General features: G+C 38.5%; 1 protein-coding gene across 2 annotated transcripts in view; it reads left to right on the top strand.

The window, feature by feature from the left end:
* Positions 1–3,734: 3,734 nt before the first annotated feature.
* The window catches only part of ZNRF2 (zinc and ring finger 2), a 1,389,094-nt gene continuing 1,377,136 nt past the window's right edge, over positions 3,735–15,692 (top strand). The window contains exon 1 of one of the 2 annotated variants that reach the window (XM_044065030.1): positions 3,735–4,734. In XM_044065030.1, the coding sequence (XP_043920965.1) occupies positions 4,299–4,734 (436 nt within the window). In that variant the 5' untranslated portion in view covers positions 3,735–4,298. The remainder of the gene's footprint in view (positions 4,735–15,692) is intronic. The other variant, XM_044065029.1, reaches the window with a different exon arrangement.

The following is a 15,692-nucleotide window of genomic DNA, read 5'->3' as shown; positions in this document are numbered from 1 at the left end:
ATCTATTAGTTAAGTGACTTGCTCAGTCACATAGTAGACAAATGAAAATAGAAGGGATCAAACACTATTCTCAGGAAGTAGTTCGTTAACAGCTCATAGCTTTAATCCTCTGCACTAACTGCCAGATGGAGTACACACACATGTGCATGCAGGAAAGCTTAATTAATCTATACAGTCACACAATAAAGGCTGCCCAATAATAACCTTGTTCCTTGAACTTTAGGCGATATTGTAGTTGAGGGCCTCACCAGTTTGTTTCGCGCAGAAGTGGGTGTGTCGCAAATTCAGTGACAACCTGGTTTGCATATTTAATTTGTTCGTGCATACATGATATGAAAATATTAAATGTACACAAACGGTTAATACAGTATCGCCCAGGAAAGCTCTTCTTAGCAAAAGGTCCTGCCAATGATACTGAGGAAGAGTCGGCTGTGACACCTGCACCAAAATAAAGAGTCCGTTGGACGTTAATTGGGACAGTGAACCATCGCATTCCGACTCTGACAAAGAGAACTATAATGCTACACAGTAAAAAGCCTGATGACGTGTTTTGACAGTTTTTTTTCTTCGCTGATTATAGTATATATTATTAGTGCAATAAAACTTGTCAATTACAGATGTTGGTAAACAGTTTACACTTGTATTTACTGTCATATTACAATGTCAATGCACTTTTTCTTTGGTTGTACATTCGGAGGGAATGCATATTCATGATTGACATATCAGGGGGTGGGTTTTGGGTGGGGCTTGCTACTGCGCATCTAGTGAGGCCCTCAACTACAATATCGCTAAACTTTATTTATGGTAGTTACACGTGATAAAGGCTGCCCAATAATAACATTGTTCCTTGAACATTACACTTAGCTTATAGTACAGCATACTTCTTGTTACAGAGGGTCATTACATCTCATAGTTGTAATGTAGTGAAATGTATGGCTACATACAGTGAACTGCATGTAATGTAATGAAAAATCAATATGATTCAGGAATGAAAATGCTGTAATAATACAACTGTTGAAATGTACTACTGACAGCATTGAGGTTATTATCTTTTTGTAGAACAGTAAAATGTATTTGAACATTTGAGATTTTCAGTGAAGAAACAGGTCTATAATCTAGTGAAAGTGGTTTTGGTATTTTACTCTTTACCATTCCGATGGTTTAATCACAAAAGAAACATGTTAAACATTAGCCATCAGTGTGCATAATCAATACAAATGCCCAACACTTTTTAAACCTGAAAACTCAATCATGTTAGATCATAACTCTCAAACAAGTACAAAAAAATCTGGACAAAGCTAAAAAAAAGGGGCATGGGGTAAAAATGGGGACAGGTTTTAAATATTGCTCTTATAAACTTACAACACTGCTAGAATAACCAGTTTTGAATCAGTATCATAACTTTGAATTGTTCATGTTTTTGCCTGTATGTTTAGTCTGCTCCTCATAAAATATGTTTTTTTTGCCAAATCATTGAGAATTTATAGGTTCATAGGTTGGTACTGGGCTATCTGCCCGAAGGCATATATTAGCCCAGCCACGTTGTGCGGTATTCACCACCCTTTTAGTAGTTCCCTAGACCCTTGTACTAACAGCTAGTACCCTTGGCCCCTATCTAGTAGTGCTGTTGGTGTGATCCCCGGTGTGAACTTTCTGTTACCCATCCACTCATCAAGGTTCCTCTTGAAGAGTGATAGTGAGGGGCTCTGCCTTATGTAGATCGGGACCATGTTCCATAGTAAGGGAAGTCTCTGCGAAGGGAATCTATCCCTCCAGCATGTTCTATTCATTGTTGTGTTGAGGTTTATATCCCTAGAGTGTGTAGCTCAAGTAGATCTGGTTTTGCTAAGATGGAGCATGTTCAACAATTCTGGGTTGGACATGGCTCTGTATGTTAGACAGAGATCGCCTCTGAGAAAGCGGTATGCAACAGAGAACAGTCTTAGCTTTTTCAATCGTGCTGCATAGGGCAACTGTTTGAGGCCAGTAATCCTCTTGGTTAGGTACCTCTGTGCTGGAGATGTCTAGCCAGGTACATTCCAATTGGTGCATTGTACTCAATAATGGGTCTGATGAGGGAAGAGTAGAGGGGCACCATTACATCCTTAGATCTTGATGCGAGCCCTTTCGTGATCAGATGGGTCACATAGAAGGATTTTCTAACCACTTTGGCAACATGGTTATCAAAGGAAAGCTGACTATCTACTTGGGTCCCTAGATCCCCTATTTCTTCTTCAGATTTCAGGGGATTACCTCCAATGTTGTAATTTGCGGGTACTCACTAAATAATGACAAACATTTGAGTTTCATCCTTCATATCTTGCAAAAAAATGTATGCCAATGCAAAAGCTATTATTCTACCAAGTTTATACATTTATAAGAGCAATATTTAAAAATTGTCCCTGGTTTGGGGCCCTTGTTCCCCCATTCCTTTTGGCTTCGTCCAAATTTATTGTGCTAAGAAGTTGAGAGGTATGATTAGTATTCATTTTCTGAAGGGCATGAAGCATAACTGTTCAGATTTTCGCAGAATGTTCAGATTTTTTACTTGTATTTTTTTATCTGCTCCTTATAAAATTTGCAGTTTTCTGGCAAATCATTGAGGACTGACGCCACTTAATGATGACAGACATTTGAATTTCTGACTTGGTATCATCTAGAAAATACTAATACAAAACATTTATTCTAACAATTTTCTAAGTTTACGAGATTACTATTTAAAATCTGTCCATATTTATGTGCCTGTGCCCAGCCCCTTCCCCAATTTTTTCGGCTTTGCCTCCCCCCCCCCCCACAATTCTTTTTGGCTTTGTCCGGATATCTTGTGCTAGGTGGTTGAGAGGTGTGATATGAAGTCTGAAACTCAAATGTCTGTAATAATTTAATGACGTCAGTCCTCAGTGATTTGCCAGAAAACCATACATTTTACAAGGAACAAACAATATGAGGCAAAAATCTGGACAGTTGAGAGGTATGTCGTTAGATGATTCTATTACCGATGTAGCCTGCGTTGCTCACATAGTGCACTTGCTTTCCTTGCTGTCATCATTTTTTTTCACTGTACCTTGTTCCATGTAGCACGTGTGGAGTTAATTTCTGTATGGGCAGCATTTTACCACTTTAAAGATGCAACTCATATCTTCAAATATCCACATTAAATATGAAAAAAAACAAGTGAATCAACAAAGAAAGTTACCCAATCAGAGTGCGTTGGCGTAGCGCGTGCTTCACGTGTAATTGCATATTTGTACGATACTTAACAGTTAAACAAAGGACATTTTTGATCGTGATTAGAGTGGTGTGGAGTGCAGCATAAACAGGGCCAGTTACACCACAGCTGGCTGTTATTTGTCACAATAGATCATAGTAACCAAATGTCAGGTAGTGCGCCATGGGGGAGCTTATAATTGAGTGGGGGAACAGTTCCAAAAATCCCACTTACAACCCTTCCTGGGCTGATTACAGTCTTTTCTGGCTAACACGTGTTTGCCTACCTGCATGTGCTGCAACCTGTGATGATACTACAGTTAAGCCTAAACAAAGAAGTAATCAGATATATTGTGAACTCCGTTTGACAATCACCTGGTGCTACCTAGCTGTCTGCTGACAAACGTCAGATGATGATGACGTAAAAAGAGGGCGGGAAAAACACTGCTGAAAGGGGCAGGAGCTTTGAGCGTATTTCTGTCAGCGGGAACAAAAGACAGATTCATTGTCCTATCTGTCACTTTTCTGGTTGATTACTCCTCCTTTTCGACCTTCCCCTTAGTTGTATTGGGTGTGTTTTTCCACACAGAGACAGGCAGAATTTCTCGCTCCACTCCGTCGTTGTACGTTTTTTGTTGTCAGGGTCAGAAGAAGGAAGTGTATGATTGTGCGGTTGTGTATGAATGTGTAAGTGAGAGAGGCAAGAACCTCTCTGTTTTACATAGTAAGAGTTATGGCGAAGGAGGAGACGCCACAGAAGCGCAAACCAAGAGACACAAGATCGGCTACAGAATTTAAAGCAAACCCAAATGAACACTTGAGTGCCTATTCTGCATTTTAAAGCCAGTTTTTGAAATTGTGAAAAGTACTGCTATTTAGGTTCCTCAGTTTGTCAAGCCATGGGATTTTAAAGACCGCTTCAAGTTCCGTGTGTGGGATTTACTTAGTTTTCATCTTAATTACACTTTGAGATTTTTCACGGTACACTTGCTCAGAACTTTGCTCCTGAGGCTTTGGTTCCTGTCTGCGTGCTAATATTTGTTGTGGTTTTGACAGGACTGTTAAAGCTGTGATCATCCCAGGATCTTCTCATGGGCGCTAAACAGAGTTCTCCACCGACTAGTAACGGCCGTACAAGGGCTTATTCAGGTTCGGATTTACCTTCCAGTACATCCAATGGGAATAATAGTAGGTCCGGCTCTGCGCCGGGCCCCGTGAGGTACCCATACGTACCTAGCAACAGCCAACATGGACCCTCAGGGTCTGCAGCAGGGGTCGCACAGTCCCTGGGACCTAGCAGGACTCGATCCAATGGAGGTGGGTCAGGGTCCCGTGTTCACTCTTTAAACCAGTCTGCCATCAACATCCCCAACAGCAGTGGCACTTACAGTTCTCAAGACTCCGGGAGTAGTACCCCGGAGGAGGGCACCCCTGGAGGTGCCAGGGACAGGACAGCAGCCGGGCATGGAGGTCCTCGGTTGCTGATCGGATCACTGCCTGCGCATCTCTCTCCGCACCTGTTTGGAGGTAAGTCCGCCTTTGTGTGCAGTCTCAGTGCGTGATTTATTGGTTGCTGCTTCAACAGCAGCGTGCTGTTCTTCGTTTACTGCTTGAGTTGTATTTCCCATGTGTCGGTAGTCTTTGAATTGATATTTTAATTAATATTTAAGTGTGTGTGCATATGGAATTAACTGTTATTGTCTGATGTACTGCATTTGTGGAGGTAGAGATCAAGGTCTAGACTGTAGTTTACAAACTAGCAACACCATTCTTTGGTTTAATTCTGGGTGCAGCGCACTTCCTGTTTTGTGTTCGAGAGATTGTCACACAGTAATTCGGGCATTGAACTTCACACCTTTGATTTGAACAATTCCATTTTGAATTCTTAACTCAATCCCTTTAACTCAGTGCTTTACAGATGTATAAACTGCTATGGTTTAATGTCGAATAACAGCAAATACAAATGCACATAGAGATCTTACAGCATTAGTAAATAAAATCTTGGATAACCTTTAATAAAGGAGTGTGCTGAATTCCTTTTTATGTTAAGTCATTGATCTATAGGGTGATTGATCTAAAGCAGCACCCAAACACCGTTAAGCTTTGTTTACACTCAAAAATCTCGTTGCATCACCATATGTCAAGGAGGCTGATTATTACAATTGTTTAGATTTGCGCCTGTTTACACTGTTGGTAATTCTTCACTAAGGTGTGCAAAGCGACTTGTTACCACTGTCAGTGTACGTGCTTAAATCCATTATGTAGTTGAAGGTTGTACAGCACATGCAAACTTCCTTGTCCAGCTAACTGCATTTTTAATTTGAGATAACGGTTTTACTGCAATCCGTTTATTTTGATATGATAGTCATTGATTTTATTGGGTGGTGTGAAACATGCGTTAGTAACACATTAGGCCCATTTTCACAGTTATCCTTTGTGGCTTCATTTTTCCCAGTTTCAGTCGACAATAACCAGCTTGTCAGAAGCAGACTTTCTTTTTCATTTGTGATGGCTAGTATGCCTGTTTGTTTAGTGCATGCATCCGGGAAAGATGGACATTATAAAGCTGTCAGAATGTGCTTCTTGGAAGAAAATGTTAGGACACAGTAAGTTTATCAGAGAAATCATTATCAGTACAGAAAATGGGCAGTGAGGAGAAACAATTCCCATGTTTTGCTGGCTAGAAAAGTAGATGTGGCTTAAAGAGGAACTGTTTCCTCAGTCAGAATAAAAAAAAAACGAGTATTGAGCGCATGCATTGTGGTTGAGTGGCTGTAACATTAAAATTTACACATGGCTTGCAAGTTGCATATCTCAAACCTAGTTTTTTGACAAGAGCTTTTTTTGCAGTGGTGTGATTTGGGAGGGGAAGCTGACTCTGTACCACCTTAACCTTTAATAAAAAGAATCTTGAAAAGTAGTAGTATGCAGAATTATGTGGACAGCTTGCCAACATAATTTTGTGTGATGTTAAAGTGAGGGTTTGCTTTGCAGCTGGGCTACCTTAATTCTTCTGGAAGCGGATAAAGTAGATGAAACATAGGTGACCCACTCATTTAGTGGGTAAGTAGCATGTTTGTCATGCATTGCCATTCATTGCAAATGTGATTTATGCATTCTTAGATGCTAAATGCAGAATGGTATCATTTGCTTACTTGTTTGTTCCTTAAAATGTGTAGTAGCGAAATATGGTTTGGGATTAGAGAAGAATCATTTGTTAATTAATTTTGGAATAACATACAACCAATAATTTAAAAAATGAAACTAGTAATGAATATGAAACAAATGTCTGGCATTGGTATTTGTTAATCACATTGATAACATGAGTACCCAACAGTTGTCCATTACATGCTCTGTATTCAAAAGCATGAATGAGTTTTCAGTAATGTGAGGAATGGGGGTCGTTACCTTGGGGGGTGATGAGTTATGCTGCTGCTGTTTTCAGTAAGGATTGAAGGCATCTGGCCAAACCTCAGAGCAATATAAAAAATACCTGCATGGACGATTTATTACTCTAGTCTAGAATATCACCTGCAAGATTCAGTAAGTGAAGAGACAGTTTACTGAACAATTGGTCAGACTGTAGATTTTCATTGTCTGAATGTCACCACTGTGTCTGTGTCCCGTCAGTATATGAATGAATGGAGTCGAACCATCATTTGAATGACTTAAAAAATAGTGGCAGAGCTTCAGCATTATCATATTTGCTGATTTTAGTCTTTTTTCTCTTTTTATTTTCTTTGTGTGGTTAATATGGCTTGGCAAAGAACACAGTGTAAAATGTATCTTAAGTATTATGTATGCTTATATCATGTGTTAACTGGGGCTTGAGTTGGCAATACATTATAACACTTGACTCTCTTAATTAGGTGTGATTTGCTATTTATTACAGTGCAGTAGTTAGAACTCTGGCTGATATGCTGCGTGCATATGGCAGTTATCTCTTTGTACACACACAGAAGAAACAATTAAATATCTATAACTGCACTGCTTATTCCAGATTTTATTTATACAATTAGATAGGTTTGTGGGGATGGCACTGTGTTGTTGTTGTTATAGTAGTAATACTAATCTTAGACCTGCTTCTTTTATTTATTTATTTTACATTCGTTGACCGGGCTAGTCCAACTGGATATATGCCCATTTTCAGTGGAGGCCAGGGGAAAAAAGCTCCACAGACGGTCAATTTACAAAAACACCGGTACAATACAAAGTTTTTTCATTCATTTACATATCATTGCATATGATATCATAAACAGGTAAAAGAAAATAAAAAAATTAAAATAATCGTAGTACATACCAGCTATGGATATGCATACAAAGTATATTCAGTTACACCATTAAACTCTAAATTCAGACACATAAATATTGTTAGTAGTTAAGTAAGTAGGCTAAACATGTAGGAAGAGGGGGAAGGTAAGAAGTTAGTCTGGGTTAGCACTGGGGCATAACCAATGTGATTTAAGGTAAGGTTTCAGTTTCCTTTTAAACAGGGTAGCTGAGGATAGGGACGTTAGGTGATCAGGGAGGGTATTCCAGGTTCTACCCACTGTACTGGCATACAGTGAGTCACCAGCTGCATTATTGGTCTTAGCTATTTCTACTAATCAAAACTCCAAGAACCACAAAGAGAACACAAAAGAAGTAGGAACACAAAGTGGAAAACACAGAAACACACACACAACCACCAGAATAGAAAACCAACTTTAATGAAGAACTGGAACCTTTGCCGATTATAATAACAAATGCTTTTTTCAGGTGTCATATGAGCTGAGTGTGTTGTTCTTTTCTTCATTAAAGAAGTGTGTTCATTGTGATTTCTCTGTGGTGTATCCAGTGGATTTGGTGTGTTCCTATTTCTACTAATAGTTTGTTTGATGAGTGTAGGGTCTTGAGATTGTTATAGGGAGTGATAATGTATTTGCTGGTTGATACAGGATCTTATGAGCAACTATAAGTTGGTTCAAAAGTATTAGATTTGACAACTCTAACCAGTCTAGTTGCTTAAGATTGTTATGATGATGGGTTCTATAGGTTGACCCAGTTGCAAATTTGGCAATATTGTTGTAGGAAGTAACCAATTTGTTCAGATTGCTTTTACCTAATTTAGTGTAGATAGGGGAAGCATATAGAAGGGTTGAGATTAAATGGGTACGGGCGATAGTGGTCCTGGCTAGTGGAGTCAGAAAGGGTTTGATCCTGTAGAGGGAACCTATTTTTTTTGTTTCTTCTTTTTTATGTTTAAGTAGTTCCTGATCTCATAAGACAGTTGTGAATATTTTTATCACTCGTGGACTGAGAGGGTAGCATAGTCCTGTATATTGCACATAGCATGTAGCATGCATAACGTGTAACAAGTGTTACTGTAGATATCTCCTGCTTCAGTTGTTATTGCTAAATAAATGAATGGATTGCATCTGAAAATATTGTATGTTGTCAGGCAAAGACTATAACACATAAGGGCTGTTCATTATACTATATTTCTCTGTTTTGGTGGAGAGGCTTAGGAGTCTGTCTGTGGTTTAGTTGTGTGAAGTTACGGGCCCTCTTACATAGGTGTTGGTGAAAGGGAATTTCTAAATAAAAATACATAAAAATGAAATGCAATGAATATATTGTACACTACACACAGTAGCAGAGTCTTGAAGCTGTCTATTTAGGCAATATTCATGTTTTTCATTTGCACTAGAGCAACATCTAAGGCTGTATGGCAGTAATACTATGGAGTTGCTGCACTTCTAATGTATCCATCTGGGAAATATTTATTAATAACTATTTGGAAAGGAGCAGGAGCCCTAAAGGTAGATGAAAACCACAGCAGCAGGTTGGGACTTAGATTACTCACTTGTTAGATCTGTATGCAAGATCTGTATGTAATGTCACAGTGAGTTTGTTGTACAGTCTGGTTGAAATGACACTTGTGGCAGTAGAGTTGAATGCAGTAGTGGTGGTCTTACTGGGGGATGGGATAAGAAACATCTAGATAACCACATCTGCAGTTTCTGTGAGTAGTAGAAAAAACTTGTATCTGTATTGTTTATTAAGAAGATGAGGACTTTTGGGGAAAATTGTGGATTACAAGGTATTGCAAATTTGCTGTATTCAGGTCAGCCTGATTGGTGATTTTCGACAAGGTCTTAATACTTCTGTAAAGGGCAGTGGTGTGGATTTATGTTCTCTTGTATCCCCACCATTGATTCAGCGCCATGTCTCAAGTGTTTCCAGGGAAAGGCAGCTCTGTAACAGAACCACTTTATTTAGTGAAAACAAAGTAACAGATAACAAAAGGAGTCACACTGGAAGAACAGTGTGTTGATTTGGTGTTGGTGATTTTCTGATCTTAGGTTCTGTCTGTTTCAGTATAAGCTTTAGTGGCTGTTTTTGTCTGCAGAAGACTATCCTTTTGGGAATGGTTGATAAGCAATGGAGGCCTGTAATACAGACAGGTTAAAGGGAGCTAGAAGTTTGCATATAGCCATGATCACTTACCTGGAAAGCTGCAAGGCAAAAATTCTGTGAAATTAGCAATTCTGGGCAAAGTAATAACATCAGACAATGGTATATCGAAAGATATGTAAAGCTATGTAGTGAATCTTAATGAGGGAGAATGGAAGGAAGACTGTATTGTTATTGTCTTTTGATAGTCTTGTGCTCCTGTAGCTAGTAAATGTATTACAAGTGATGTTTAAAAAGTATAAAAGTTCTAGTTTTCATGAAATATGAAAAAATAGACTGAGTCAGGAGAAGAAACTGTTGGTGAGAAGTTTAAGAAAACGTGGAAAAGGTCAGTTGCATAGTTTTGCCATTCTGAAGGCCAGTCATATAGAAAGAATTAGATAGAAACCATTTTGCATACAATATGTTATTGCTTTGTGTCCACGTGTGGCAAAGTATTGGTGGAGGGTGAGAATGGTATTGAAAGGACAATGAATGTTAAATGGGTGTATTCTGGAAAAAACTTATGTGAGCAGTGGTCCCTAAGGTTTTTCAGTGGTCATGGTGATGCTATGGGCTTTATTTCAGTTGTCTGTGTTGCTGATATTTGGGGGAGAGGGTAAGGGTAAACCCGACACTCTGTAGTTATTATTAATTTCAAACAATAGCAATTTAGCAGCACCACATGTAAGTGTGGTGCTGCTAAATTGCTACTTAGAGAAACTTCACTAGCCTGTATTGAACATGGTTTCAGCCAGTCAGCAAACTCTGGTTCTGAAATAACATCTCAGGTGAGTTGGGATGGGTATTTTGCATCAGAAAGACTTGTTTATTTGTTGTTCAGGCCAAAGTAAAAGAACTACAACTGAGTAAAGATACACCGTCTCTTACCTAGAACAGCTCATTGTGTACGTTAGTACTGTTAATCCTCAGAGGGGAAGCTGGATAAATGTATGTGCAGGTAGTGTGTACTGTATTACTGTACTTATGAGAAGTTTGTATTACAATGTGTCATAAGCTGATGTATGTATGTACACCAGTACCAGAGGGAGTTCCAATGACAGCTGAAATGTTGACATAGTTGAATGTGCAGGAGCTGAGCAGGTTGTGGTAATACATAAGTCTGTTTTTTTTTTCTTCCTTACTGTGCTGTTTGTCTTATTCATATTAATTTGCCATGAAAAACATCTTGATGAATGCTGCTTTTCCTCATCACACTATATGTTACATTTTCCTCCTTACAAATGTATATTGCTCTACATAACAGTTTACTTGTCTTTTTTTCCCTTTTGTATAGTATATTTATCCTGTTTAGCATTCAGGGTGCAGTGTTTGTTAGGCTAACCTGAAATCTCACTTTACCTTTAGAAATTTGTCTCGCACTGGCTTTTACGTCTTTTAATTTCTTAGCCTTCCCTTCTTTCCACCATACAAGGGCCACTGCATAGATGTTAAATCTGTACAAAAGCAAAGCTATTGCTTTAGTGCCAACTGCCCGTCTCTGAGTAGACAGCTCAGTCATGAATCAGAGAAAACTTCGCACTTCTTGCTGACACTGAGTGAGTGGGAGCTGAGTTCCTGCAGCCAAGAAATGCATATCCTTTGTAAAAGCAATTCATTTTGACACTGTAGCTGCTGAGAAGATGACCCATTACATTGGGTTTAAAAGAAGGCAAAGAATACAGGGTTGCAGATGGATAGATGGAAAAATAGGTATTGGAATCCAAGTAAAAAAAAACATACTGTCAAACTCCTGATATTCTCACCTTTGTAAAAAAGATTTATTTGGACAATGTAGTTGCAGAGAGAGAGAGGATCATTGTGTTTTAAAAGATAGCAAATAATATATAATGATAATCTAAAAACATGTACTGTGACATACTCCTGATATTGTCAGACTAAGAAACAATTCTGAGTATGCCTCTTTTTAAATTTCTTTTCTAAATGAATTTGTAAAACAACAGGAAGGAGGTGGAATTGTTAAAATATGTATTCTATGAAAAGTATACTGTACTAGAGAACAGGTCACGTTAAGGGTGTCTATCCTGTCAGACCATGCTGGAAGTCGAAGAATACTTTAAAAATGCAAAGACATTTTCTGCAAAAGTGTCTTCAGTCTGTAACCATAGTGACGCTGCCTTTTTTTTTTTTTATTTCTTCCTGCTTGCACATCTATCTTGGTATATTGTGTTCTGGAGTACTTTCTACATGATTATGTTCAAAGGCAGCTGCTCTTGCTTACTCTTTATTGTTGAATACCATTCGTGTGTGTGATTTATTTCAGCACTGAATGTCTGAAAAGCAGTTTTGTCTTTAAAAAGAGAAATTATCAGTGTAAGAGAGCAGGTATTTTGGAATCTGGCCACTGGTGTAAGCATATTTAGAGATGGGCGTTACCAAAGTACATCCCTTACATTTAGAGCAGGTCTTTCGGAATCGGGGTAGACATGCACTGGGAGCTACTTTTTTGGAATACCACCCAAAGTGTGCATCTCAGTTGACGTTTGTATTTGAGCTGCTCATGTAAAACTTTAGTGGCTGGTAACCTTTCTCAAAGACAAGGACTGTTATAAAAACCATTCAGTTCTAACAAACACACAAAAGCATTGTGGGGGAAAAAGAAATCTGAACTTATGGCATAAAGGTGTAGGCTTAAGCAAAAATCCAAAGTGGATATACCTTGTTCTGTTTATTTAATTGTTTTTTCAGCAAAGTAGGCAGGTAGTTGTTTTGGAAAGCTTGTTGGTGTGTGCGTGTTTTTTTTGTAATGACAGGAACATGTTCTATGTATATCCCCAACCATGTGCCTACAGTTCCTGGGATATTGAAAGAGTCTCGCATCAGTAAAATGCAAAACCCTGATTTTCTAGAATGCTTGATTTCTTACTTTGCGATAATCGTGTATGCTGATTACAAGCATTCTTCTCCTCAGAAGTGTTAGTTTTGTAACAGTAATATGTGAGGGTAATGTGACAATTATAAGAGTGTCTTGAGAGAAGTCCTTAAGTGGTCTAGAGTAGAATATGGCTTTTACTATCAGCTACACAACTTGCCCTTCTTTTGAACTGAAAGTTTCACAAAATTGAGCTGGGGGCTTTAAACTACAAATTATTCTATCAATTTCTACAGATGGCTTAAAAGCGTGTTTATTTTGGGTAGAAACAGTATCGTTAAATATTTAATAGATTTATAAATGACATCACTTAAGGCTGTGAAAAACATAGCTTTTCAAAATGAGTTCTGACAGTTTAAAAAATTCTGTCACTTTCTGATTGTGATATGATGTGTAATTGTTGCCTAAGAAGCCACCAGACTGAGACTCCAGTCAGCGTGATACTGTGTGGTAAGAAACCACCAGACTGAGATTCCATTCAGCACGGCAGGGCCGGTGTTACAATTTTCGGAACCCCTGAGTAATTCAAGTCTAATTATCACCCTTTTTTGCCACCCCTCTCAATCAATCTTTTAGTTCATGTTGCAAAGTTTTAGTAGTAGTAAACACAGACTGACCGGTAGCTACAATGTGTACCACAATACTTTGGCCCATCTCATAAAGGGACATTTTACAGTTACTCTTAGTTAGTTGTAACAATGATTATTTTACAACTCTATGCACAGAAATGAACTTAGTGAAATGGAGCCCTAGGTACCACCTACTGTTTCACCCTCAAACACACATACAATGACATCCTCCAGTGCTCTCCTCTGCCACTCCCCACACCACACATATAACTTCTTTCTTCCTTTTCTCACATTTTGCCTTACTTTTATTTTTTTTTAAAGAAGCCATAACTTTCTATATACTCTGAGCTGCATTTTAAAGTTTTTTTTTTTCCCACAACCTTTTCATCCAGTTATGGATGGCATGATTAAAGGAATTCAGTTTTCAACTTTAGTTTTCCTTGCATCCTTTCAACTCACCCATCCTGACCAAGAAAACGACAGTAAAATAATTTAGAAAATAACTTAAACCATGATTTCCAGAAGCCATATGGCTATAGATGCTCTGGGATGCACTTTAGAGCATTTTCCTAACCTTTAAATCCAATGGTGGTGTAAACAAAAATTGTGAGTAAGGAGAGATTTTTCAGGTTTACGTTTTTTTCTTTTAAAGGAAAAAGTTGTACCCAAGACTTAATGTTTAAAGCTGACAAAATAGTTGCTCACAATAAAATAATAAGCCACCTGTTGTAAGGATACAGAGATCCTGTCTGGGAATACTGCCTGCCTCCCTAATCCCCCGAAAGGGACCGTCACTGTCTGTGCATCCCACTGATGTTCTAGTGGGATTAAAAACAGAGGTTCAAATGGCCACATTCATGTATTTCAAGTGTTTGCTGTCATACATATACATACCATGCCTCCTCACTACTCATGACTAACTCCCAAAGCCACCTGTATACGTGCCTGATGTGTGATTGTGAGGAAAATGAAAAAAAATGACTACAGTAATGTATTCCACTTTGTTGCTCCTAGAGAGTGCATTGCTCCTACACATGCTATAGTAACCATCTTTGAACACTTCTGAGCTCTGAGAAAAGTAAAAGAAACAATGACCACACTGTCCCTCAGCCCAAACACAGGCTACAATTACTTCCTTTGTACACCTCTAAGTTTTGTCTTTAATACAAATTAAAGAAGTAATGGCAGCACAATCCCCAGTCCCCCACATAACCTACAACAACCTTCTGTACACACACATCTGAGCAGAGCTGGTTTTAGAATGGGTGTGATGAGAGCAGAGGCCACCACTAAGTCCATGTCAAAATCGATTTATTCAGTCTGGGGAGTGGAAGCCACCAGATTCCTAGAAGATCTAATTGTCTGAATGTTCTGTGATAAATTATATGACTTAGTTTTGAAATATAATTACTAGTTAGCTGCATTTTGTACTGCTACCTTGGAGAGTAATGTGTGTGTCCTGGCATTATTGGGCATGTTCACAGATAAAAATCTGTGATATTTTTTATACATACATTCACACACGCGTCATAGCAATACGAGTTTTGCACTTATTTCAGCAAATAATACATTGTGCATCAGTGATACAGCCACACCCGATCAGTGACTGTTGTTTAGCAGATGTCAAACAGCAGCAGGGATGTCAACTTTTATTTAGCTCCTTGAGGAGTGATGCATACCTGTCACTGTCCCTGATTTTGCCTCAAATTTTGCTCTGTCTTGTGTGAAAGGTTTGATTTGCTAGTAAATCATTCAGGATTACAGTCAATAAATCCAGACATCAGAGTTTCGTATTTCTTATATTTCAAAAATGCATGATGATGCAAAATATGTTCTATTTACATTTTAATTGAATTAAAGTAATATTAAAAATGTGTTTCTGATTTTGAACTTTTACTCTGCTATTATTTTTGGTTTTGCCTAGAGAGTAAAGAAATTGAGAGTTATACTATCTAGTGTTCTGCCAGTATGTATAAAACTCCCTGAAGATCAGAAGCAGCTGCTGTTCTCATAATCCAGGGTATGCACTGAGATCAGTCATTCTGGGCTGCTGATCTTTAGTGCTTTCATTGCCCATGTTCATTATCGGCTTTATGCTAATAGGGTCATATCACAGCCCTGTTCAGGTTAAAGAGTGTAATCAGAAAAGAAGTACATTTTTCCTCAACCAGCAGTGTTTTTGTGGGACCCCACAGAGGGGCGATTAAGGGGGGCTACTGCTGCAGCCATGGGTACATAAAGCTGGCTATGTTTGTTTTAGTGGAGAGAGAATGTCCACCAGCAGGATTTAACTAAGCTAGTAGCACTATGTCAGTGAAACTAGTTAATGGATTTATGAAACCTGTTACTTAACAAAATGCTGTTACTATTACAAGGGTTACCTTTAAATTTTAAATGAGATATACATAAGAGTTATTATTATCGGATGTATATTACGTTATCAAACTTTTAAAAATTCGAAAGTCATGTGGTCGAAGCCATATGGTTGAACTTTTAAAAGTTCGAAAAGCTAAAAAATAAAGAACAGAAAAACCCTACCTGACTGTTTTAAGCAGGGGGGGGGGGGCAAGCCCACCCTGTGCCTCCCA

Source organism: Protopterus annectens, chromosome 3.part0, assembly GCF_019279795.1.
Source record: "Protopterus annectens isolate FY-2018-M chromosome 3.part0, PAN1.0, whole genome shotgun sequence".
NCBI lineage: Eukaryota > Metazoa > Chordata > Ceratodontiformes > Protopteridae > Protopterus > Protopterus annectens.
This window is presented reverse-complemented; position numbering and strand designations above follow the sequence as displayed.